This window comes from Mastomys coucha, unplaced genomic scaffold (genome assembly GCF_008632895.1).
Source record: "Mastomys coucha isolate ucsf_1 unplaced genomic scaffold, UCSF_Mcou_1 pScaffold23, whole genome shotgun sequence".
In the NCBI taxonomy this organism is placed as follows: Eukaryota; Metazoa; Chordata; class Mammalia; order Rodentia; family Muridae; genus Mastomys; species Mastomys coucha.
Window position 1 is genome coordinate 53197996 of NW_022196906.1, and position 26149 is coordinate 53224144.

The 26149-nt window shown below is 52.0% G+C and overlaps 1 protein-coding gene across 1 annotated transcript in view; it reads left to right on the forward strand.

Annotated features, from left to right (window-relative positions):
• Hcn4 (hyperpolarization activated cyclic nucleotide gated potassium channel 4) overlaps positions 1–26065 on the forward strand; it is a 41273-nt gene extending 15208 nt beyond the window's left edge. The window contains exons 2-8 of the mRNA XM_031344786.1: positions 6181–6604; positions 16052–16213; positions 18270–18488; positions 20555–20701; positions 20811–21051; positions 21912–22076; positions 22183–26065. Coding sequence (XP_031200646.1) covers positions 6181–6604; positions 16052–16213; positions 18270–18488; positions 20555–20701; positions 20811–21051; positions 21912–22076; positions 22183–23639 — 2815 coding nt within the window. The 3' untranslated portion in view covers positions 23640–26065. The remainder of the gene's footprint in view (positions 1–6180; positions 6605–16051; positions 16214–18269; positions 18489–20554; positions 20702–20810; positions 21052–21911; positions 22077–22182) is intronic.
• The last annotated feature ends 84 nt before the right edge of the window (positions 26066–26149 follow it).

A 26149-nucleotide genomic window follows, 5' to 3' on the forward strand; every position in this document is an offset into this window, starting at 1 on the left:
GCAGAGGCAGGCAGATTTCTGAGTTCGAGGCCAGCCTGGTCTACAGAGTGAGTTCCAGGACAGCCAGGGCTGTACAGAGAAACCCTGTCTCGAAAAAAAACAAAACAACAACAAACAAACAAACAAAAAAAGAAGTCTAGCCCCAGAAAGGGAAGGAGCATCCTGCTGGCTTACCCCTTCGCTGTGGAGTTGAAGGTGGTGGTGTCTGCTGGTGGGAGGGGCATGAGGTGTCCTCAGAGTTTCTGGAAGAGTGGCTATGGGCGTGTGGGGGAGCACACACTGTGTCTCCTGGAAGGTCCTGGCAGGGATGAGGGTCCAGCCAAGAGTGGGGACAGGAGTTGCTCAGGAGCTTGGATGTTTAGTCTAATGGGTGAGCATTTCTTGCTGAGCCATGTAGGCATGGAAAGAAAGATTCCTTCCTCAGGCCAGGGCTGTGTTTTTGTGAAGACTGTTCCAGAAAGGTCAGCATGAGAGGTGAGGCTGTGCTTAGAGAAGGGAGGGCTGGGCCATCGTGTCTGGGACAGGCATCTCTGTGTGGGGAGAGTCTGAAGAGTCAGCAGACTGTAGCTCTGGGACCCTGAAGCTAACCAGGCACAGCTGCAGAAAGCAGGAGGGAGGGAGGGTGGGTGGAGAGGCCCTCGAGAGGAGCGTGCAGGTGCTCACATGGTCTAGGGTGACTGCAGTGGACAGTGAGAGGGGTCCTTAGCACTGGGGCTTCTGCACCCACGGCATAGAGCAGAAGTCACCCAGGGTGGTGGCAGGACAGAGTGGAACGGAAGGTTGCAAACCAGGTGCCAGGATTGCCACGGTCCCCATGGGTGGCAGATGGATGCTGGAGGATGGCCAAGAGATGACAGGATGCCCAAAAGATCTGGTCGGCATTTCTAGCAGAGGCAGGTAGTGACAGCAGGAAGCAGGGGGAGGGTGCTGACTCACTCTGACCTTGAAGTGTGAGGGGCTCCGGGGAGAACGATGGTCTAGGTTCATTAAAGAGAATGTGGATGGATCCGCGAGTAAAGAAGCTGAGGAGAAAGGAATCGTGGAAGACTGTATGGTAAAGAGTTTGGGGGAGGGTGGGAAAAGGGGAACAGAGTTTAGGAGTAAAAAATTACCACTAGCCTAACTTCTGCTTCTATGGGATTGTGAAGTACAGGACTCTGGAGTCGGGCTATTTGCCCTTGAATTCTTGATCATATATACACACACACACACACACACACACACACACACACACACACACATATATACATATATATATATATATATATATATATATATATATATATATATATATATATATATATATATATATATATATATATATATATATATATATATATATATACATATCCCAAGGTTCTCAACTTACTGGGCCTCAGTCTCCTTGTCATAAGATGGGCATAACCAGTGTCTGCTTCTTAGTGTCTTTATGAGGACAAAAGATAATCCCCATACAGATTAGTGCCTGGCAGGTAGCAGGTGCCTAACAACTGCTGACTGCTGTCCTATGTCTCACCGTCTGTAACCATGGGGCAGTTCCTTTGCTAAACAGGAAAACTGGCAGATAGTGCAGGATTGGAGGAGATTGTCTCAGCTCTCATCACTTTCCCAAGTCATGAAGACTCCTGTGATTTGTTGAAGGGCTAGCAAGGAGGGTAGGAAGTTGAGGATGAAAGGAGAGCGGGCATCTGCTAACAGACGCTCAAGCCCAAGGCAGGAAGCACAGCCTTGGTAGATGACAATGAAGACTTTGGGCCTTGGATAAGGGAAAGGACATCTGAAGCTGATGGCTATGGAGGAACAAGGCTGCGAGGGTAGGGCCAGGGGTCCTGTTGGCTACCGTGAAGGAGCTGAGGGAAAGAAGGGGAAAGGGTGGCTGGGTTGCCATATTAAGGAGCTTAGACCTTCTATCTTACAGGTCCCTGTAGGATTCAGGCCAATGGTAGCTTGCTTGTGACTTGGAAAGATAACGCAGGAGGCATGTGTATTGGAGGCAAACAGTGGAGGATGGGGGCCACGTCAGAGGTAGGGCAAAGGTGCAGAGATTCAGATCTAGGTCAGAAAGAGCAACTTGAGGCAGCATCACAGGAAGCCAGAGAAGAGCAGGTAACTTCTGAGGGGTTTATGAGGGCAGGCTAGGTAAGGGAGGTCTGCAGAGAGCAGCTGGGAGGTTATGAGCCCTGGCTGCCGGGACAGAAATGCAGATTGCACCTTTCAGCTTCGAGGACAATGCTGAGTTCAGCTGTGTACTCACTGGGTGTAGAGACAGCTGGCCCTCCAGGTGGGCACATTCTGCAGGCAGGTGGGAAGGCAGGTCGGGTGCTAGGAGGAGGGTGGGGGCTTGGAGCAGGAACCATCTGCACACAGGAGTAGAAAGAGACAGGGTGCTGCTTAACACGGTGGAGGGCCAGGACTGAAGGCAGCATCCAGGGACCCAAGGCTGAGACAAAAAGACCTGCCCCTCAGGAGCCTGCAGCCTGCTAAGAGCTGAAACCAGGGTTCAAGCTGGCCAAGACCTTAGGTTAGAGGTTAAAGAGGCCCAGAGGAGGGAGCTGTTCAGATGAACATGGAATGATGGGAAAAATCTGAATGGCTAGATGATGGCATTCTCATCCTTACAGATGACAGGATTCCCTGGGGATATCATTTGTGCCAAAAATGTATCCATGTGGGTGTTGCTGAAGGTGGGTGTAGGTATGAGGGCAAAATGGAGACATAGACAAGTGTTTACAAAAACTCCTCATGTGTGTATGCATGTTTGCATATGCAATGTGTGGTGCACACATATGTGTGTATTTGTGCTCACAGGCAGGCATGAGCTTGTGAGGAAACAAGGAAGCTAGAGGAAGCCATCTTCTTCAGCCCACATGGAAGGAGAGGGCCCTTTGTCTAGTCTCTGGGTTCAAGGTCTGGAGTTGCCACCTTCTCTGCCCTCATCTCAGTGGAAGGCAGCCCCTTCCCCTCAGCCACCCAGTGGAGTAATACAGACAACAGAGTAAAGGGCTGTTTGCCTATCTACTGTCCCTCAGTCCTTCTACACATGGGTCCTGGACCCTCAGTGTCAGCTTCTGGAATTCTGCCCCCCACCATCTTCCTAATCCAAACAGGAGGCAAAGCCTGCCATCAAGGGGAGACAGGTCTGACGTCCTGGGACTGAACCAGAGCCCAACTCTTGCTTTCTAACCAGGCCCATAGGCCCTGGAAGGAGGAAAGGCACTGACGAGACCAGGCCTCTAATTCTGGCATGTGCCAACTGCAGAGCATCTTGGTCTGGCTGCCCATTGCTTCTCGACCACAGCATGGTGCCTGCCCCATGGTTGGCTGTCTTGGATTGTGAGGTTGTTCCTGAGTGGTTCGAGGACCAGTGGGGTGCTGTGAGAACATTGTGCATCTATCTTGTGGCTTCAGAAATTCCACCGTTCCTTAGACTTTAGTCTTCCTTTCTGAAGGATAGGTAGAGCTGTTCCTGGCTGACTGACTGACTGGTCAGGTGACTTTTAATCCTGGAGAGATCCACTGTACCAGGATCACCCAGGCCAGACTTTAGGAGGCCCTGATATCAGGAGCTCAGTCCTCTCAGTTTTTCCCAACGACCCTTTCTTCTCCTGTGTCTCGGGTAGGGGTACACCTACCTTGGTAGGACCCTCTCCACTGTGACACAGTACCATCTGTCCCCTACATCCTGCAGAGCTGCCTACCCCAACCCACCCACCCAAGGCCAGATTTTGCAGTTTTATTGACCTCTCTGAATCTTGCCTCTGCCCCTCGCCATATGGCCCCAAGCAAATGCTTCTCTTTGAGCCTCAGTGTTATCATCTGTAAAACACAGATAGAAGTATCTGTAGTACTGGTGTGAGGGTTAAATGATCTAATTCACAGAAAGCACAAAGTTAAGCAGTAAATCCTCGTGCAGCGAGCATTTGGGAGCTCTTCACGAATACAGGCTTTTCTGTCTTCAAGGAGCCAGCAATACAAAACGCTAGTCACAGGAAAGGCTCACTTGAGATACTTTGGCCACCCAGACTGGGGGCATAGAGAGGGTGGTATGCATTGCAGATGCCAGCAGGGAAGCTGTGGCCAAGCTCCCAGGCTGGACCTGCAGACCAAGGCTGGCAGGCGTGACGGACACTGTCCATGGTGCTGAACACAATTTTGGGCTTAGTTCAGAGATTTGTGCAACCATCTGGCAAAGAGCATAGAGACACTGTCTGCAAGACCAAGGGCAGTTCCCAGAGCCTAAATCTTCTCACCTTCCCAGTGTGGTCGCCAAGAGCCACCTCTTCAGATGCCCATCTGCAAGGGATGGCTCTTAGACCCCAAGGCTTATCCTCTAAAGGGATCATGTTCCTTGAGGTCAAGGTTTCTGGATGCTGAAGCAATAGGTGCTGTCATCTGATTAGTCAGGTGCTGTGGTCCCTGGCTTCTGTCAATGCCTCTCCTGTTTATTACAGGCTCCCCCCTGGCCCTCATCCCAGTGAAAGTTTTGCTTCAGCAAGTCCCTGGAGGGTTTGTCTTCCACCTTTCATGTCTTTCCTGCCAGGTGATTGATTGAAGTCATTTATTTACTCATTTAATAATATAGGGAATGGGTCAGGGCATTTTACTGGAATAAAGTTTATTTTGTTCTTATGGCAACTTTTGCTGGCGAGGTATGTGAGTCACTCCCCTGAGCAGACACTCCCCTGAGCAGATGAGAAAAACTGAGGCAGGCGAGTCTGAGTGAGTAGAGCTGGAGCAGATGCAATGTTGGCTATCCCTAGAACTCTAACCCCCATCACAGAGGCTGATTCACCCCTCACAGAGCTCCTGGAATGCTTTAGGACAGGAGAAGGAAATGCCAATACTCCAACCCCAGCCCAGATCAGCCAGGAATATCTAGAAACTCAAGATCGAAGCAGTTAGTCAGAATGGAAGGAAATGGGTGGTTTTGCCTCATGCAATTTAGTTTTATGAAGACCACTAAATGCAAACATTCTCCTGTTAATTACTGTCTTGAATTTGGTCTGTAATTGAGGGAACTAGAGCCGGGGAGGGGCGGGGTGTAGAAATCTGCTGGAGTGGCAGGCCTGCTGAAGTCAGCACTCCCAGCCGCTTTGCACCCAATCTGTTAATTTTAGAAACTCCTCTAGCCTGGGTATATTATTAGATTTATGTACGAAGGGCCACATGGCCCTAAGAGGCTCTTCTATGGAACAGTATTTTTGTTTGTTTGTTTTCCCCAGGAGATGAAATGAAAAGGAATAAGATCTCTCTCTCTCTCTCTCTCTCTCTCTCTGTGTGTGTGTGTGTGTGTGTGTGTGTGTGTGTGTAAACATGGGTAGTTGCATGCTGTGTGTATGAATGGGGATACCCGGATGTAGCTTCTAATAAGTTCATACAATTCTCTTTGAATGACTAGAGTGTGGCTGGACAGAGTGTACCCAGGTCAAGAACACCCTGTTGAAGCTGGACCCATAACTCAGTGGTGGATATGGTGTGTTCTTTGCAGGAGTGTATGAAGGCTGGGTAACACTCCCATATCAATGCGCAAACAGGGCAGAGATGGTAAGGCATTACCTGATTAAGGGGAATACTAGAGAGCCAACATGAGACATGCTAAGTCACAATTACAGGACTTTACACAGTGAGGAGACACTGGCCTAGAATGAGGAACCTTGGATCTGCTCGATGTCACATAAGATATCAGTGACAGAATCAAGCTGGAACTAAAGCTTCTACCTCCCAGACACCTGTTGGGTGACTGGATGTCCCCTGTTCTCTGGTCATGCTCAGTGGCATGACTGCCAGCCTATCTCAGCCACAGCAAAACCTCAGGGAACATGAGGGCAGCCTGGCCTGAACCTGGGGTTGGTGGTGTGAGTTTCTTTGGTCACTAAAGTAGTCTCTTATTTGTTCCCAGAGGTCATTGTTCGGTTGTGTTCCAGGTTGCCTCTGGCTGGGGGAGTAGGCTGGGTGGAGAGGACATAGGCCTGGGAAGCTCCCGAACAGAGATGGAGGGTACCCTGGTGAATGAGGAGCCTCTGCTTGTGTCGTGCCCCGTGTTTACAACCTCCACACCTTACCCTGATCTGATGCTCATATGCCCATCTCTCTGAGGGCCTCAGAATCCCCAGGTTCTCCCTTGTGTCTGTAGCCTGTCCTTGCTCTCCTGGTGACTGACCTCTTTGTCACTCTGGGCAGATTTTACTGGGACCTGACTATGTTGTTGCTGATGGTGGGGAATCTGATCATCATCCCCGTGGGCATCACCTTCTTCAAGGATGAGAATACCACACCCTGGATCGTCTTCAACGTGGTGTCTGACACATTCTTCCTCATTGACTTGGTCCTCAACTTCCGTACGGGGATCGTGGTGGAGGACAACACAGAAATAATCCTTGACCCACAGCGGATTAAGATGAAGTACCTGAAAAGCTGGTTTGTGGTGGATTTCATCTCCTCCATCCCCGTCGACTACATCTTCCTTATAGTGGAGACTCGCATTGACTCAGAGGTCTACAAAACTGCAAGGGCTCTACGCATCGTCCGCTTCACTAAGATCCTCAGCCTCCTGCGCCTCTTGAGGCTTTCCCGCCTCATTCGATATATTCATCAGTGGGAAGAGGTGAGTGGCTGGACAGAAACTTTCTATGGGAGGGCCTGGTCCCTGCCAAGAAGGCAGAGCCAGTGGGTACTCTCAGAGAACTGGAGATGGGTTGCGTGACTGTAGATCCCATGTCTCCTCCAAGAGAACAAACATCCGCAGTTTTGTGATTCCTTAGCCAGGGTTAGTTTCTATACAAAGTGTTTCACAGATTACATCTCACTTAAGTCTGTAACAGTCACAAAGGATATCATACAGATACTGTTGACATTCATGTAGGAATGGACCAGGTTGTTAATGCTGCAGTTATTACATTAAATGCAGAAATCTGTATGGGCTGGGGGGTACAGATTTTGTTGGCAACTATCTTAGATTGGGTTCTTTTAGAATGTTTTCTGGTATGGGGATTTTCATAAATGTAATTTGGGAGGGGAGCATCTTTTGGAGAACGTGGTAAGAAAAACAGGGCAAGAGGGCTAGGACAAATGAGGAGCCGGGCAGTGGTGGTACACGCTTTTAATCCCAGCACTTGGGAGGCAGAGGCAGGCAGATTTTTGAGTTCCAGGCCAGCCTGGTCTACAGAGTGAGTTCCAGGACAGCCGGGGCTACACAGAGAAACCCTGTCTTGACAAACGAGAGAGAGAGAGAGAGAGAGAGAGAGAGAGAGAGAGAGAGAGAGAGAGAGAGAGAGAGAGAGAAAGCCTGTGAAGTGAGGCATCAAGCAAAGTCCCATGGAGAGCTCTGGGCACAGTATACGCCATACCCTGAACTTATGCTAACCAGGGAAGAGAGTTGGAATGGTTACATTCCCTTGTCTAAGAGTCAGTTGTCCAAGGTACTCTTAGGTCTTATGCCCACAGCCAAAACAGTTTCCAGCTTCCACACAGGTACGAATTGTAGGAGCCAAAAGCTCCCCCGGGGCGCTGAAGTCTTATGTACAAAACTTATGTAAGGAAATTCAAGAATCTGAGCTATGGGCTCTAGCTACACATATTAAAGTTTGAAAAGCCTCAGATAAACTAGGTGGATTCACATCATTTGAAAGGTCCTCAACTCGCTATCTGCTGGAGCTCTGGCCCATAGGCAGGGAAAGGGGCTGAGGCCGTGGGGGAAGACATGCATATGCAGGTGACATTGCTGGGTGTTTGAGGCTGAGTTCGCCTCTGTCCTGGTTTGCTTTCTGTTGCTGTTTTAAATACCATGACCCAAAGTAACTTAGGTCACAGTCCTTATGGCTCACAGTCCATCATAAAGGAGCCCAGGGCAGGCGCTCAAGACAGAAACCTGGAAGCAGACATGGAGTCGGAGGTCAGAGGTCACAGAGGGGTGCTGCTTACTGGTTTGCTGCTCATGGCTTGCCCAGCTTGCTTTCTTATGCACCCCTAGGACCACCTGCCCAGGTATTGCCCTTATGGGTTGGGCCTTTGTATATCAATCATCAAATCAAGACAATGCCCTCAAGGCTTGCCTGTAGGAGACATTTTCTCAACTGAGGTTCCTTCCCTCAGATGAAACTAACCACCACAGCTCCATATTTTGTTAGTGGTAGCAAGCAGTCTAGAGTCATGCTGCATAAGACACTCACCTTGGCGTGTGGATTAGGCTGTGCTAAGCAAGCTTATTGCCAAGGTGCCTCTCCCTGCGGGCCTCCCGGTTTCCAAAACCCCTGCTTGACTGGGCTGAAAGCTCTACGATCAGGTTCCAGTGTCCCTGCCATCCGCCCCTGCGGCAGCCTAGCTGATGGTTGGTGCCCGGCAGATTCAGGTCAGGGGCGTCATGAACACATGTGCTGTGGAAGAAGTGCCTACACCAGCTTGGCAGAAGCACTCGCAGCACAAATTCTCCTGGGCTTGGAAAATTTGCATTATTTCTGCTGACAAAGAGAGACAATGACTGCGCCAAGGTCACAAAGTGGTCCACAGGCAGAAATGAGGTTGGATCCACTCGGCTCTCTCGGCTCCCAGCAGTGTGACTGTCCCTGCCTGGTGTAACAATATTTGAGGACTTTGGAGCTTGAGTGACATGTTGGAGACCCGAGTTCAATCCCAGCTGCACGCTGCTTGGCTCTGTGCCACTTTACATCTCTCAGCTTCATTCTTTCGATCTATAAAATTGAGTAGCAGTATTTTTTTTTTCTTGAGGCTTTTTCCTGAGGCCTATCATAGTCAGCTATTTAACAAATGTCCCTTGTCATCAGTCTTCTTAGTAATAGCCAGCAAGGCAAATGGCAGGGTTTATTACTTTTATTTTCCAGGTGAAAAAAATTGAGGGTAGGAAGTCCCACCTGCCCCACAGGTAGGCTTTATGGCTCCCTGTCTCCTGGTCCATGACCTGTGATCTAGGAATATCCCCTCTGTTAGTAGGCCACACCCATGATGGGGGCCTGCCTGGGTTCCATTTGGTCTGAAAGGGCCTTGCCAAGTGTTTATTGGTGCTTTGCCCTGGGCAGGACGCTGTGGACTCACATGAAATAGGGAATAGCAGAAGAGGGGTGGATTACGGGGGACAGAGGCCATGGTGTGATGGTTGTATGTGAGATCTCCAAGGGACATCGGGTCTGAGTCCAAAGCTAAGGAGAGGAGACGCAGCCCCTCCGGGGCTGGGGAGCTGACCCACCCTCAGTGGCTGTGAAGGAAGGAGTGTGATTTGTTCCCCAGAGTGACCTGGTAGGCTTCTCTCCCTGTGGAAAATCAGGACCCAGGTAATCGCTTAAGACCCAGAACAAACCCAAACTTTTCTGCCCTCCATAGGCCAATGGATAGACTCAGGAGCATCAGCCATTTTCTTTCTTTGGCATTGGTTTGGGTCACCAAATCCCATAACCCCTGGGGTGGACCTTCCTCACAGCTTAGTGGGAATTGAGAGAGTAGCATGTGGCTGGGCTAGCTGAGCCCAGGGCAGAACAAAGCCCTTCCTTTACTGTCCCTGCACCCTAGGCTTTAGGAGCTCAGGCCCAGGGTGGCTGAACCCACAGCCTCTCTGGCCTGGCTATTCTCTAGGTTATCCAGACCTCTTTAGGCAGGATGTAGACCTAGGGGAGACAGAGGCCCTGAGAACTGAGGTCTAAGGCTCTGCAAGCTGTAGGCAGGAAGGGAGATCCCAGCAGCCAGATGGACGGCTCCCCACCCCTGCACTTGCGCCCTTATCTCTCCTACCAGCTTGGGAGGAAATTGCTTTGAGCCGTTTTCTGCCTGTGCACAGCCCAGCTAAGGGCTCCCTTGGAATTGAATTGGGGTTTCCCAGCTGACCCAAGAAACTCCATTTCTAGGACCTGCATAGCCCCCTCCACCCTCCAGGCTTCTCCCAGCCTCAACTTGCCTGGCAACCCCATATCTACATAAGAACTAAGGAAGAGAGCAGACATAGGAAAAAACAAAAACAAAAACAAAAAAACAAACAAACAAAAAAAACCCTCCTGCATTATCTCCTTTCAAATCCCAGAATAATTTTCTTTAATGAGGGGCCTCAGTTCTCCAGGCATCAGGAGTGCATTGGTGTTTTCTGAGGCTGAGGTACTCAGACAGACCCTGGCTGTCTTTCTTGAAAGTGGGGTTAGCTGACCCCGAGGGCCAGGTTGTGACTGACAGGCCTTGAAGAAGGGAACCCCAGTGTCAGGCTGAGGCGTCAGCTCGCCCAAGGTCCCCTGGTGAAGATGTGGACTCTCAAGGCACCTGATCTCCCAGCCTCTCCTGGCTCCCCCAGCAGGCCCATCCTAGTTGCTCTGGAGTTTTCTCTAGACTTAGTAGCAGGGTGGGCGGAGTGGTTTTGGCTGGGTACAGGCTTCCTCTGTCCCTGGCGATCTAGGTCAGCAGCCTCCCTCAGAGCCTCTTGGAGCCAGCCTCTCCCCTCCCTCTGAGGTGTGAGCTTGTCACAGGCACGCAGGCTATTGTTAGAAACCTTGGTGGCCCCCCTTCCGGATGTTCCGCTGCAGAGGGCTTCAGCCAAAAGACCCATCCCAGAAGCCTCTTCTCTCCCAGAAGGCTGGAATGACAGGATGGGTGCTAGGACCAGGAGCTGTGTGGTCTGACCCCTTCTTCCTGAGGGTCTCCGGTTCTGTATCTCTCTCAGACTCTAATGGTTGGCACCCGTGGGAAGCAGTCCTGAAGGATTGGGGCTGGCCCTGCCTGCTAATGCCGTCACCGGCCCCAGTGTGACCCTCAGCCCAGAGCTGCAGACCATGCCCAGGACACCCATGCCCTGGCCTCTCTTGTCTTTCATGTGGGTAGGGACTTGTTCGTTTTCTAAAGGAGAAAATGAGTCTTTGGAAAAACTTAACTAGGTTTCAAAGAGAGGTCTTAGTTGTGGAGACTCCATGGCAGCCTGACCCCAGTGCCTGGAGTCTGAACTGTATCAAGAAAGTCGTTCTTCTGAAGGCTGGGCAAGAGATAGAAGGAAAAGAACCAATATGTGTAAAGTACCTACTGTGTGGTATTTCACCTGGTTCCCAAGAGAGCTTTGGGTATAGGAGTTCATAGTTAGTGACCCGTTCCACAGATAAGAAAACTGAGGCCCTGAGGAGGTTTGCCAAGACATGTTGCTTTGCCAGTGAAGTTGAAATTCTGCAGAACACAGGTCCCCAGAGTGCCAAGCAGGCAGAGAATGAGCTTCCCAGCCCATCTGACTGGTGAAACGTCCAGCATCCTAAAGAGAAAGGTGCTCAACACCCCCAGTCAGCCAACATGGTAATAGGAGATTTTAATGAAATATAAAGAGCAAGGCAAATATTTATCTGGTGCAGCTGACTGGCAGGTGGCATGTGGCCCCAGCCCACAATGGGGACATGAGCACAGAACAGCTTCTTTCAGTAATGGCCAGCCTTCTCCTTGACAACCATATCCTGGGTGCTGTCTCATGTTAAAGGTGTGGTGAGTGTCCTTGCAATTGAGGGCATCTTCTATCCTGACCAGCTCCCACCAGGCAGCTCTGCAGTGGCCATGTTGGCACACCTGGCTCTGCAGACATGCACCCAGGCTCTCTGTCCACAGGGTAGGAAAAGCACCATTCTTCCCACAAAGGTCAAATCAGGCTTCCTGAGACCTGTGTCTGCCCCTTTTGACTGTATACGCTGGTTGGGACCTGCTTACCTCCAGCTCCATCATGGTCACTGTCACCTTCACCTCTGTCATTATGCTCCTCCCAGTTCTTGAGACACTATCACGTGCTGCATGCCATATTAACTCTGGTAAAGGCAAAACTACACAGGCCTTGGCCTTGGAAGGAAGAGAGTAATGGAGAAAGTACAGAGAGTGGCTTTGGAGGAAAAGTAGTTGCTGTGCACATCTGTGGGCCTGAGTTCTGATCCCAGAACCCATACAAAACCAGCTGCTGTAGCTCATATCTGTACTCCCAGTGTTCCTACAGCCAACTGAGGGGCCGAGTCCCTGGAAGCTTGCAGGCTGGCTCACCTGGGGTAAACAGCAGTGAACAAGAAATCCTGTCTCAACAAAGTGGGAGTTTGTCCCCTGGCATCCGCATATGTGCATTGTGGTACATGCAGCCCTCTGAAATAAGCAAAACATCAGGGGTGCAGAAAGTAGAGGCTGCACGATACATGCCAGCTCTGATGCTTCTGTCTTTATGACCCAGAGTAATTCGTAGAAAAGGGCAGGGATTATGGGCTGTGACAGTCTGATACACTTTGCAGTCAGGGCCCGAGGCTTCGTTTGGCTTCCATATGGTATCCGTTTATTCATTTTAAGCACACACATGTGCATGCAGGCAGCCAACAGATGTTTTCTATGCTTACCCGTGCATTCCATGCAGGAACAGAGACACAAAAACCAGAGGGGGCTGTGGCTCATGTTGTTGAATAAAGTTAGTAAATCTCATTTTGAGATAGAATATCACTGAAGAAATCAGTCATGGAAGAGTCTGTGAGTGCCGGAAGGGAGGGTCCCTGCCTACTCTACGTAGCATCATGGGAGACCTTTCTATGGCAGCAGAAGAGAGGAGGGTGAGGAGCCAGGAGAAGGGCATAGGCAGATGGTCTGGCAGATGCAGTGCTGAATCCCTGTGGCCTAGGAAGAACTAACTGTCTGGGGCATTCAAGGACCTGAAGGGGGCTACTGTAGCCAGAGGTGAAGGGGCCTGGGCAGAGTGGAGGAGGGATGGGGAAGTAGTTGAGGCCCAGGATGCTGAAGCTGTGGTCAGCAGGTGGAGTGTGACCTGAAATATTGGTAGCGGTCACTAGAAAGCTTCAAGTCAAAGGTGACACAGCCTACTTATTTTTTTTAATTTTCATTTAAAACTTATTTTTTCATACAATTTATTTTGATCATATTCTTGTTCCTCCCCTAGTTCCTCCCCACCTTCCTACTCTCCCAAATTCATGTTCTTTCATTCATACCCCCAAACAACAGAAGAAAAAAAAAACATTTGCTTATCTTGAAGAGTTTAAATCTAGCTGCTTGGTGGAGGGTGGGCTAGAGGGATGGAGCCTCATGCAGTGTGTAGATTGTCCCTGCCTGATGTGAATAGATAGGATACTTGGGGCTGGGAGGGAATGTCTCCATAGAGGAGCCTGAAGGTCCCGTTCTTGTGCTTGCCTGTGCAGCCAGGGACAAAGTGGCTTTAGATGTGTCCACGTGCAGATAGACAGGGGAACAGCTGGACAGGCAAGCCAATCTGTCACTGCTGTCTATTCATGTGTCCTGGGCATAACAAACAAAAAAACTGGGGCATCTCTGGGGTTGAAAGGAGAACAAAAGGAGGTGTCCTTTCTTGGTGAGGAGAAGCATTGCAGATCTCCTTTGGAGGTTTCCTGTGATGGGCTGCACTGATACACCACAGGGAGTCCCTTAGATGGTGAGACTCCACTCAGGGTACAGCAAGAGAAGTCCCTCTCTAATAAATCCATAGCCAAGAAATCCTCCACAGAACTGTGCTGTCTTAGCAAGCCAGGGGTGGGAGGAGGCAGAACACCAGCTGTGCTGGTGGCTACAGTCTGTGGGTGACATGCTATCCAGTCTCCCTCAGGATCCAGACAGAGCAGTCTAGTGCCCTGTCAGTCCCCATTCAGCCTCCTCTGTTGCTGCTATCCCATGCCTGCTCCCAAGTCTCCTTTCCTGTGTGTGACTGACTCTGCGCTCAGTCGGGGCAAGCTTCCTCCCTGCTCCCCAGGAGGGGGATTTTCTTGGGCACTGACTGACACAAGGTGGCATCCTGGAGACATGAAGTAGAAGAGAGTCAAGAGTTCTCTGAGGGTACAGCTCTGAGACTTGGGGAAGAAGGCTTCTACCGCCCCTCACTCTAGAGACATCTCCTGCAGGAAAGCCTGGAGGCTCATTGTGATTCTTCCTAAAGCACACGGTGCATGGAGGGGAGCGGATCAGAAGCTAACATTCCCTGTCCAAACAGCTCAAAGCTGACTCCAAGAGCCTATGAGATCTGTGCTCCAAGGGCACTGCCCCGTGTTTCTATATTCCCTTGACCTCACACATGTGGCTGTTTGTAGGAGTGTCATGACCAGAGCTTTGCCATGGGACAGTCAGGGACTAGGAGCTAGCTGGGCCATGCTCTGATGTGGTTCTTCTGTTTATCTGTCTCTCCCTCCCTCCCTCCCTCCCTCTCTCTCCCTCCTCTCCTCCTCCTCCTCTTCTTTCTCTTCCTCTTCCTCCTCTCCTCTTCCTCCTCTTCTCCCTCCTCCTCCTCTTCCTCCTCCTCCTCCTCTTCTCCTCCTCCTCTTCCTCCTCCTCTTCCTCTTCCTCCTCCTCCTCCTTCTTCTTCTTTTCCTCCTCCTCCTTCTTCTTCCTCTCTCTCTCTCTGGTTCTGTCTCTCTCTGTCTCTCTTCTTCTCCTTCCCTCCCTCCCTCCCTCCCTCCCTCCCTTTTTGTCTCCCTGTGTGTGATTCCTTGGTGCCATTTACCATGTTATTGAGACAGGGTCTCTCATTGGCCTGGGTCTTACCAAGCACACTAGGCAAGCTGGTCAATGAGCCCCAGAGATCCTCCTCTGCTTTCCCAGTGCCAGAATTGCAAGAACATGCAGCCTAGCTTTATAATGTGGGTCCTGGGGATCGAATTAGGATCCCGACGCTTCCACGGCAAGCATTTTGCTGACTACATGCTCGCCAGCCCTCCAGCCCCTGCTGTGATTTTCTGACAATCCCAGCTTTACACTGGCTCCTCGGGGCGTTGTGAAGGTGGGTTCTGTTTAAGTAGAACCAGAGAACATATGTCTTTGATCAGCTTGTCAGTCTGATTCAGCTATGAAGACCTAAGGTTTGTGGAATTCCCTTGTGCTGTATTAGGGGAAGGTCTGCCTCTGTGGTTCCCAGCTCAGCACACACCCTTGAGACTGCTCTCATGCCTGAAATGACTGCCGTCTCTCTCTCATGCTGGTTGGTGCCTTAGAGGCACCAGACTGAGAACAGAAATACCCTGAGGTCTCTGGACTCAGCTTCCCTTCTGAAATAAGCTTGGGTCTGAAGTGGCACCTATAGGTTTGTAGTTTGGACCCCCAACCCCCTATCCAGGAGTAATGTATTTTCCTGGGAGTGGTATGGGAGTATCAGAACCAGGGACAGATAGCTGGAGAGCCCCCAACTTCTTCCAGACTGGAGGCCAGAACTTCTGCATGTCCCCTGGGCTTTCCCCAACCTCTCTCTTTCCCCTCAAAGCCCTGTAACTTTGGGCTCAAGTCTCTGCCATACATTGGTGCATGGCAGCTTTAGAGGAAAAGGCAGAACCTGAGAGGCTAGGATGCACCAGTCCTGGCCAGACCCTGCCACACTGTAGCTTAGCACATAAACCACACACGGAGGTGGGCAGGCTGCAGCAGGCTGGGGTGTAGGCACTGCCGTAACTGATTCAAGTGTAAGAAACAGCAGCATTACTAATGCATATGAGCTAATCATGAAGATTAATTGTTAATAACATTGTCTCATAATGGCTTGTAATTTATTGACTATGTCTCTACTCCGTTCTAAGTATTTCATATGTATAATTTAATCCTTTTGACAACCACTCAGTTATCAATTTTTCTCACCATTTTCCATGTGAGGAAACATGATCAGAGAAGTCTGGGGATTTCCTCAGGGCTGCAGAGCTAGGAATTTGGTCAGAACTAAGCCTGGGTTCAAGATCTATCTGAACATGAAGCCTGTGGGCCCACGCTGTCCTCTTTGTTTTCCCAGGGCTGAGCCCTGATGTCCTTCCTAGTAACGGATTTTGGGAGGACTCATGTCTGGGACCTGACTTCAGAACATGATTCAAAGCATAGCTCGGGCTAGGTGGCTTCTCCCTGGAGCCCACATGCCCTCATCAAGCTGATAAGGTGGCCTCTCTGCCCACTTCTTGTCCTGGATAGCTGCACCTCCCACAGGAGAATATCTGCATCCACACAGATGCCAAGCATGTCACCATGGTACCCCAAGCCCACCTCTTCTGGGTCTTGCTCTTTGTATTCCCTCCCCAGCCCACATACTCACTCTGACCACTTACTTGTCTATGCAATTGGCACCACTCCACAGATCTTCCACATGACCTATGACCTGGCCAGTGCCGTGGTACGCATCGTGAACCTCATTGGCATGATGCTTCTGCTGTGTCACTGGGATGGCTGCCTGCAGTTCCTGGTGCCCATGCTGCAGGACTTCCCCCATGACTGCTGGGTATCCATCAATGGCATGGTGGTAAGTACACATCACTGCCACTCTAGTCGTCTCCTCTCCAGAAGCAGGGATGAGTAGAGAGGCTGTGCTGCTCCTGAATCCCAGCATGTGGGACCTTGAGATGCTGGCCCCGTACTTAAGGACACATGGCCCTGTCTTTTTCATATTGAGCTTTCCCTCCCAGCACAGGAAGTCATTCACAGAACTCGTGGCTGGAGTTGTGCACCTTCTAGCTTTTTCATCTAGCCATGCATGTTGACAGCCGGGCTGGCTTTACCCACAGAGACTAAGACCTGGGTTACTCTGTGTTGTGATCATGGGACAAAACTGGTCTGATGGCTCCTGTCTCCCTCACTATGCAAAAGCTGAGCTGAGAAAACCAAGGGCCATGAGGGCACAGTTATCGGCCTAGGCAGACTCCACACTTATGCACAGCCTCTGTGCTCTAAGGGCAGAGCTGAGTGTCCCAACACTCAAAAGAGAGCCAGCCACACACCAGCCTCCTGTGCAGGGCTGAGCATGGAGTGTGGGCAGGCTGCAGGGTGACTCTCTCCAACATGGTTTATGGGTGCGAGAATCGGGCTCAAGGCTTCCGAAAGCCATAGGACAGAGCCCCCAGCTACAGAAAGCGTTTCCCAAGAAGCAATCCCCGCAGGTATTTCTCTGGCACAGATGAACCCGTGCCTCTCCTCCTATTCAGTGTGGTGTGGTCTGAAGGCAAATCCCCAGGGTCCCATGGGATGAAACACTGGCTTTGAAGGAGGTGAAAGAGACCCTGAGGCATCTTCAGAATCAGACAGGCCTTTACAAAATAGCCTTTTGATGAGCTAATAAGTGAATCTGCCATATGGGTTGAATTTCCCCTGTTCCCAGAGGCTCAGCAGTAAGGTGGGAATCCCTGGCAGAAGACAGCTAGGAGCTGCCCTAAGGCTGGGGCCCAGGCCTCTTTCACCCCAGGTAAATAGTCCTACCCACCCCACCCTAGTGTGGACTGAACCACAGGTTCCTCAAATGAGCTCAGCTCTAGGCAGGATGGTGACCTTGAACTTGGCCCAGGCCTGGTCTGATGTCCTCCAGATGCTGTAGAAATGCTTAGGGACCTAGGCACAGGCTCTGTGAACTTTACATTGCTCCCAACTCCTTGGCTTCTGAGTGGAAACATGGGGGGCGGGGGAGGAAGGGCCAGGAGTGGGGTTCAGCTGATGCTCCTTCTTATGGGGGCATTTTTTTCTATGTGTGTGAACATAACAGGCCCACACATGCACTAAATTCAAGAGATGGCCTTTCTGAGACCCTGCTCCCACAAGGAGCCTTCCTTGAGACACTTTGGAGACAAAAATAGCCAAGAGCCTCCCTCCCTGATTCCATCCTCCTGGCCCACACACTATATACTCAAGAGAGTCCACCTTCAGGGAAAGGGGCAGGGGCAGGGGCAGGGGCAGGGGCAGGGGCAGGGGCAGGGGCAGGGGCAGGGGCAGGGCCAGGAGAACCAGGGGCCGAGGCCCTGGGCAGACAATCAGGATTCTGAGAGCACAGGAAGTTCCAACTGCTGCTCACCCAAAAAGAGGACAGTGATGTTGGCTCCTGCAGTGCCATCCCCTAGGGGAAGCATCGCCAGCTTTATAATTGAGGTCAGTGGGGAAATGGGCTCTATTTGGCAGCTGTTTATGGATAGGGAATGGAGCTACTTAGTAAGGGAAAGACAGCAGGGTGGTTCAGCCTGGGGCCATATGCGACCCAGCCAGGAGAATTTAGCCTCCCTGTCCCCTGTCCCTGAGGTCAGGCCAGGGCCAGCTTAATATATCTTCTGGTATAGCCTTTGCTTCCCCCTTCTCCACCCCAGTGTAATAGAAAGGTCTAGATTTCATTCACGGCCACCATGAGTCGCCTATAGTACCAGCTCCCCTGCCTATTGCTAAAGGTCTTCAGCCAAAAGCAACACTGGGGAGCCCTGTGCCTGAAGGCTGGCAGGGAGCCTTCTAGATGCCGGCAAGAAGGGCCTTTCCTGTTCTCTGTTACTGGCCCAGGCCTACTCTCTCCATCTCCACTCATTTGTCTTCCTGTGCTCTGTGTGCAGAATAACTCCTGGGGGAAGCAGTATTCCTATGCCCTCTTCAAGGCCATGAGCCACATGTTGTGCATCGGGTATGGACGGCAGGCCCCCGTAGGCATGTCTGACGTCTGGCTCACCATGCTCAGCATGATCGTGGGAGCTACCTGCTATGCCATGTTCATCGGCCATGCCACCGCCCTCATCCAGTCGCTGGACTCCTCCCGGCGCCAGTACCAGGAGAAGGTAGGTTGATCACTGGGCCCACGCAGGGTTTTCTCAGGAGGATCTGGTCACTGGGCTTGTGCAGGAGGACACAGACCTGGCCAGCAGATGGGTGCCCAGGCCCACAACTATCAATCGGTACTGTGGTGGGCAGTCTTAGATGAGAGCCTTGTCAAGTTCCTGGCTTACACCTTCTGCCCTGCACACACCCTTCCCTCCTTTCTTCTGTGGTAGAGGAAGCGGGTGAGTTATCTCTTTACTTGTAGGGACCCGTACCCTCATTGTTGCTAAGTGGAGTAAGGTTCTTAAGCCTCCTGTGCAGGCTCTCAGTGTCTGACAGGCTGACAGGCCTCCTATTCCTTAGCTTCACATTTGGTCTCTAGGATTGCACAGCTCTGGCCAGCCCTCCCTGCTGGCCTCCTGCCTTAGGACCCCAAGTGCTCTGATCCTGTTGAGGCTTCCCAGGTGTCATGTTCTGCACACCACTTCATGCTCCTGGCATCACCAGCCCAGCCCATTCTCAGCTCCAGTGTTTCCTGGGTGGCCTGTGGACTACCCGCCACCCCCATCATATATAACATCAGAGTAGTCCCTCTACTCCCCCTGCCACACCAAACAGCCACTCTGCCCATTTGATGGACAAACCCCAGGAGCTCAGACCCTAGCCAGGAACCATCAGCCAAGTTTGATGATACTGTCCAATGGGGCCCGGGGGGGGGGGAGCAGGGAAAGGCAGGAAAGCTTGCTTTGAGAAGGCAGAAGGAGAAAGTGGGAGAGAATTCTAGGCCAAGGGTGTCAGGGAGGATGGTAGAAAGCAATGTTCTGGGTTAGCACGAAGTTGGGGTGGGTTGGATAGGAGTCAGGTCACAAAGGACAGGACTCAGGTCAGGCCTAGGTGAGGATCGGTCTAAAGGCAGCCTCAGGCCCAGCCTGTGGCACACACAACAGGGATCTGTGTAGAAAAGACGCTGTGATCCGTTACACCACAACAAACCTGAAGTTGCTAGTGACTCCTTCAAGAATTTCCCTTATTTTATTCTTGGGTAAGTCTTCCGGATTTACCCAAAAATCCTTCTCAAACGTCTTACCTCTCTACCCCCACCCCCACCCCCATCTCTTCCCTAGGCTACTCCAGCAGCCTTCTAACTCCTGCCTGGTGTTCCGCCATCTGTTTGTTGAGAGGCAATTCCCCAAAACACAACTCTAAATGTGCAGGCTGCCTCTGTCACAATGACTGGCCAGGAGGCTACTGCCCTGCCAGGCCTGTCTACTCTCAACTGGAGCTGCTGTTAAACAAAAACAAACAAGCAAAACTCAGCCAGGTGTAGTGGTACATGCCTTTAGTCCCAGCACTCAGGTAGAGGCAGAGGCAGAGGTAGGCAGATCTTCATGAGTTGGAGGCAAGCCTGGTCTACAAAGTGAGTTCCAGGCAGGACATCCAGGACTACCCAGAGAAACCCTCTGCCAAAAAAATAAAAAATAAAAACCCAAACCCAAACCCAAACAAACAACCAGCACTACCACCAAACCTCAGGGTCTCAGCCGAGGCCACCATCATCCTCAGTCACAGCTTGCAAAGAGTCAGGTGTTTTCACTTGCACTTCCTGTATTCTGCCCCACTGCAGAATCCAGTTACTGCTAGTGGGCCTGCTTCTCCTGGCAGGAGTCGGTGACTCCAATATGCTTAGAGGAAACTCGTTCACTCCCTTAGACATTAGCCTGTATGTGGCTCTAGACAGTCCCCGTTCCCGCTCCTCTTTTTTTTTTTTTTTTTTTTTTTTTTTTTTTTTTGAGACAGGGTTTCTCTGTGTAGCCCTGGCTGTCCTGGATCTCACTCTGTAGACCAGGCTGGCCTCATCTTTATAGTTTTGAGTACAGTGAGGACCAAACACAGATGGAAGCCTCCTTCTTTCTCTCCCTACCTCCATCACCCCACAGAGCTGGGAGTCAGGGCCATGATTTTGAGTACAGTGTGCTTATATTACATTGAGCACAAGTTAGCTAAGAAAGTCCCAGGATTGGAGTGTGCCTCTGGTCACCAGCCTGGGGCACCTGGAGGTGACTCTTGTCTCTCTCCCCCATCTCAGTATAAACAGGTGGAGCAGTACATGTCCTTCCACAAGCTCCCGCCTGACACCCGACAGCGCATCCATGACTACTATGAACACCGCTACCAGGGCAAGATGTTTGATGAGGAAAGCATCCTGGGCGAGCTGAGCGAGCCACTTCGAGAGGTGAGCTGCAGGCAGCCTGGGTGGGTAGTGGGAGTGCCAGGCCTTTCTGGCACACAGTTCCCTGACCTTCTTCTTTTTTGTGTCCCAACCTGTGCTGACCGTGGAGCAGGAGATCATCAACTTTAACTGTCGAAAGCTGGTGGCTTCCATGCCACTGTTTGCCAACGCAGATCCCAACTTTGTGACGTCCATGCTGACCAAGTTGCGTTTTGAGGTCTTCCAGCCTGGGGATTACATCATCCGAGAAGGCACCATCGGCAAGAAGATGTACTTTATCCAGCACGGTGTGGTCAGTGTGCTCACTAAGGGCAACAAGGAGACCAAGCTGGCTGATGGCTCCTATTTTGGAGGTGAGACAGCCGGGGGCACCAGGAGAACAGGGCTGACTGGGAGCTAAGCTAGAGGGATACCTTAAGATCAGAAGCAGGGAGGGGCCCTTCGTAGCCACAGCCTGGAAGTGGACATCTGTGAGCCTGGTATAGGGGAGTGTGTCTGTGAGGTCTGCTTTAATAGACTATTTAAAGTAGACTGGTGGCTTCTAAACCATAGAAATTGCATTCTCAGCTCCGGAGGCTAGGAGCCACAGACCAGGATGCAAGCATGGTGGGTTCCATTGAGGGTTCTCTTAGTGGTAGACTATTGTGTATTTTGTTGTCTCAGATGGTAGGAAGAACACTTGTGTTGTTTCCTTAGCCTCTTCTATTATGTTTGTGTGTATGCCTGAGCCTGCATATACCCAACCATACCTACCCATTCTCATACACCACTGTGCCCATGTAGAGGTTAGGGCACAACTTGGGCAGTCAAGTCTCTCCTAACCATGTGGGTCCTGGGTATCCAACTCAAATTATCAGACTTGGCATCCTGCTGAACCATCTGACCTGCCCCTCTCTAGCCTCTTCTATAAAGGTATGACTCACCTCCCAAACCCCAGATCTATGTACCAGATCGACTTGAGACCAGGATTTCAGCTTAGGAATATGGGGTGGGCACAGGCATTTTGTCCATTGGAGGGGAATTGGCCCCAGAGATAGAAACAGCTTGACACCCAGTTGGTGGGGGTGTTGCTGGTACCCAGTATGACTACAACCTAGCAGGCAGCCTAGTGAGTTCATTGTACCAACCACTGGAGACCAAGGTCAGGATCATGCAACTCTGGGTGGCCTGGAAGTTTTGTGCCTGAATGACCCTGAGCTTTGTGTGCCCACAGAGATCTGCTTGCTGACCCGGGGCCGGCGCACAGCCAGCGTGAGGGCGGATACTTACTGCCGCCTCTACTCATTGAGCGTGGACAACTTCAATGAGGTGCTGGAGGAGTATCCCATGATGCGGAGGGCCTTTGAGACGGTTGCGCTGGACCGCCTGGACCGCATAGGTGAGGGGCTGTTTGTGCAGGCGGGAGGGCAGGGCAGCAAGTTCGCTGACTCCATATCTCCTTTCCTGGGCGTGGCCTGAGTGTTCGCTCTTGTTCTGTGGCTCAGGCAAGAAGAACTCCATCCTCCTCCACAAGGTGCAGCACGACCTCAACTCAGGCGTCTTCAACTACCAGGAGAACGAGATCATCCAGCAGATCGTGCGGCACGACCGTGAGATGGCCCACTGTGCCCACCGCGTCCAGGCTGCCGCCTCAGCCACCCCAACCCCCACGCCTGTCATATGGACCCCACTGATCCAGGCGCCACTGCAGGCTGCCGCTGCTACTACTTCGGTGGCCATAGCCCTCACACACCACCCCCGCCTGCCCGCCGCCATCTTTCGGCCCCCTCCCGGACCTGGGCTGGGCAACCTTGGGGCTGGACAGACACCGAGGCACCCAAGGAGGCTGCAGTCCTTGATCCCTTCAGCACTGGGCTCTGCTTCGCCAGCCAGTAGCCCTTCACAGGTGGACACACCGTCTTCGTCCTCTTTCCACATCCAACAGCTGGCTGGATTCTCTGCACCTCCTGGATTGAGCCCTCTCCTGCCCTCCTCTAGCGCTTCCCCGCCTCCAGGAGCCTGCGGTTCCCCCCCAGCCCCCACACCATCCACCTCCACTGCCGCTACCACCACTGGGTTCGGCCACTTCCACAAGGCGCTAGGTGGCTCCCTGTCATCCTCTGACTCCCCGCTGCTCACCCCACTGCAACCAGGCGCTCGCTCTCCACAGGCTGCCCAGCCGCCACCCCCACTCCCTGGGGCCCGAGGAGGCCTGGGACTCCTAGAGCACTTCTTGCCGCCCCCACCCTCCTCCAGGTCACCGTCATCCAGCCCTGGGCAGCTGGGCCAGCCTCCTGGAGAGTTGTCCCCAGGTCTGGCGACTGGTGCACCAAGTACACCAGAGACACCCCCAAGGCCTGAACGGCCATCCTTCATGGCTGGGGCCTCTGGAGGGGCTTCTCCTGTAGCCTTTACCCCCCGAGGAGGCGGCCTCAGCCCTCCGGGCCACAGCCCAGGCCCCCCAAGAACTTTCCCGAGTGCCCCACCCCGGGCCTCTGGCTCCCATGGTTCCCTGCTCTTGCCACCTGCTTCCAGTCCTCCGCCTCCCCAGGTCCCACAGCGCAGAGGCACACCACCCCTCACTCCCGGCCGCCTCACACAGGACCTGAAGCTCATCTCAGCCTCTCAGCCAGCCCTCCCCCAGGATGGGGCACAGACTCTCCGCAGGGCCTCGCCTCACTCCTCAGGGGAATCGGTGGCTGCTTTCTCACTCTACCCCAGAGCTGGGGGTGGCAGTGGGAGCAGTGGGGGCCTTGGGCCTCCCGGAAGGCCATATGGTGCCATCCCAGGCCAGCATGTCACTTTGCCTCGGAAGACATCCTCAGGTTCTTTGCCACCCCCACTTTCTTTGTTTGGGGCAAGAGCCGCCTCTTCTGGAGGGCCCCCTCTGACTGCTGCACCCCAGAGGGAACCTGGCGCTAGGTCTGAGCCAGTACGCTCCAAACTGCCGTCTAATTTATGAGCTGGGCTCTCCCTCCCTCTTCTTTTTCTTGCTCCTTTCTTCCTTCAGGTTTAACTGTGATTAGGAGATATAACAATAACAATAATAACCATAAAAAACCATACCCCAGAAAAACAAAAAGACAGCAGAAAATAACCAGGTATTCTTAGAGCTATAGATTTTTGGTCACTTGCTTTTATAGACTATTTTAATACTCAGCACTAGAGGGAGGGAGGGAGGGAGGGGGGAGCAGGCAAGGCCCAAAGGCAACAGCCACAGGAAGGCAGGCAAGGTCTCTGGGGACAGGGCAGGGGTGGGGTGACCCATGTTTGGGTCCTAGCACAGACCTGTCATTGTATTGTTCTTTAGAGCAAGAGCTACCTACCATCAGTTCCTTGGCTGTGAACTTGGAGCCCACTCTGCTGGGGGGGCTGCCCTGGAGTGTGTTCCCAGGAGCCTCCTGCGCCTGAGTCCCTTGGGACACACCGGGCCCTTGAGGGCCTTGCATTTTTTTCTACTGTAAACGTAGCAAGATATGTATATGAATATGTATATGTATGTAAGATGTGTCTATGTATAGCTATGTAGTGCTCTGTAGAGCCGTGTAGATATCAGCTTCCATGTGTGCACATGCGTGTGCAGTCTAGTTTAATCCCATGTTGCCAGGACACCCAGGTCACCTTACATCCAGCAATCTGCTGTGGCCCGCAGGCTGGGCACTGCAGGCTCTGGGGGAAGGTCTCTCTCCCAGTCCTCAGGGAAGGGGACCCCTGGAACCTTGCAGCAGACCCTCTTTCCCCATCTCTGGGTTGTAACCCAGTTCTAGCCCAACCTCTAGTCCCATGGAAGGGGAAGACTCCAGGTGGAGCCTTTTACCTCCCAGGGCTTCAAGCACACCTGTCACCTCTGTGGCTCGAAGTTTCTCCAGCTGTACAATGGGAGGGGAGGGGAACGTCTATTTATTGAGTCTGTTCTGTGCCAAGCACTGGTTATACATACCCACAGACTGGGAGGTGGGGATTATGGTTTCTCCCATTTCACAGGTGAGGAAACTGAGGGCTGGTTAGAATCACATAACCAGGAGTGGCAGAGCTGGTCTGGTCTGAGCTGCAGATCAACCTCCCTAAGGCTAAAAGCCTGTATTCCTCCCATCAGAAAACAGTGTTTGGTAGAGCCCTAGCTTTTGGTCCCTAGGCAAAGTGCAGGAGGAAGAGGTGGGAGCTTGGTGGCAGTCGGGCTTCAGTTCAAATCCCAGCTCTGCCACTTCTTAGCTGTGTGGCCTTGGGTAAGTTATCTGACCTTTCTGTTCCCTCATTAGTAAAATAAGAACTATGGAACTGCCTCACGATGACCAGTGAGAACCAGATAAGAAAAAGACGTGAAACGCCCAGCCCAGTGCCTGGCACACAGCATAGTAGGTGCTCAATAAATCATGTTTCTTCACCCCCTCCTCATAAACATAGCCCATTGCTCCAGTGAACTATGGTGAGAGCCCAGGGGACTTTAGCTGAGGGCTCCAAGACTTAAAACTCTCAGGACTCAGGAGGTGGCTGGGCCTCCATCATGGCTGGAGGAAGGTGCGTGGCCAGTGGTGGGCTTGAGCCAGGCCTTGGGATATGGGAAGTGTGAGTAAAGAAAGGAATTAGAGGATGGAGTGCATAGGGGAGGTCATTGCAGTGATGTACATAGGGGAGGTCACCACAGTCATGTTAAGATGTGGGGCTGGGCCTCTGGGGACAGCTAGGGACCAGAGGAGGACTTTGGATGAGAGGCTAAGTTGATCTGTGGCTTTGGCCCTGAGCTAGAAGCAGATGTCAGGACCCTGGTGGAGACACAGACAGAAGCTTCCTTACCCATGGGTCGAAGCAGGTAGGACTTGGATGCCCATACAGTGAGGACAGCTGGCTCTACCATGCCTGTTGTCCCCATGCACCAGCCAGAAGGGCGGCATGAGCAGGTTTGGCCCTGGTATGCCACAGGGAGTCCTTTGTGGATGGCTTGCAGGGAAGAGAAGGGGTGAAGGCCCTGGTGCCCTAGAAAATCAGGAGCCCTAGACTGTACAGGGGTTGGAGAAGCCTCCCAGACTCAGTCTGCAGACCTGAGTTCTGCCCCCAAGGCAGGGAGCTTAGGGGGCCAGCTGGACTCCACTGAACCTGTAGTCCATCCTAGAGGTATAGGAGAGGAGATGGGGGTCTGGGTATAAGGAGCGAGGAGTCTCTTGTCATCAGGCCTGGCCTAGCCACCCTTCTCTACTGATACATGCATTTTATAAACACTCTGACACACTGGCAAACTCCTTGGTGACTACGGAGAGGCCAGGTCCAGTCCGAAGGACCTTCCACCCCACAACCTCTACAAGCAATTTTCAAATCTTCCACTTTTAAAACAGAAAAACGGTTAAATACACCGTCTTGTATATTTTATTTAAATAAAAAAATTACAGCAAATGCCGCCTTATTTGGGGGTCAGAGATGGAATGGTGAGGTTCACAGGGAAACCTGGAGTTTCCAATGAGGGGGTGGGGGTGGGGG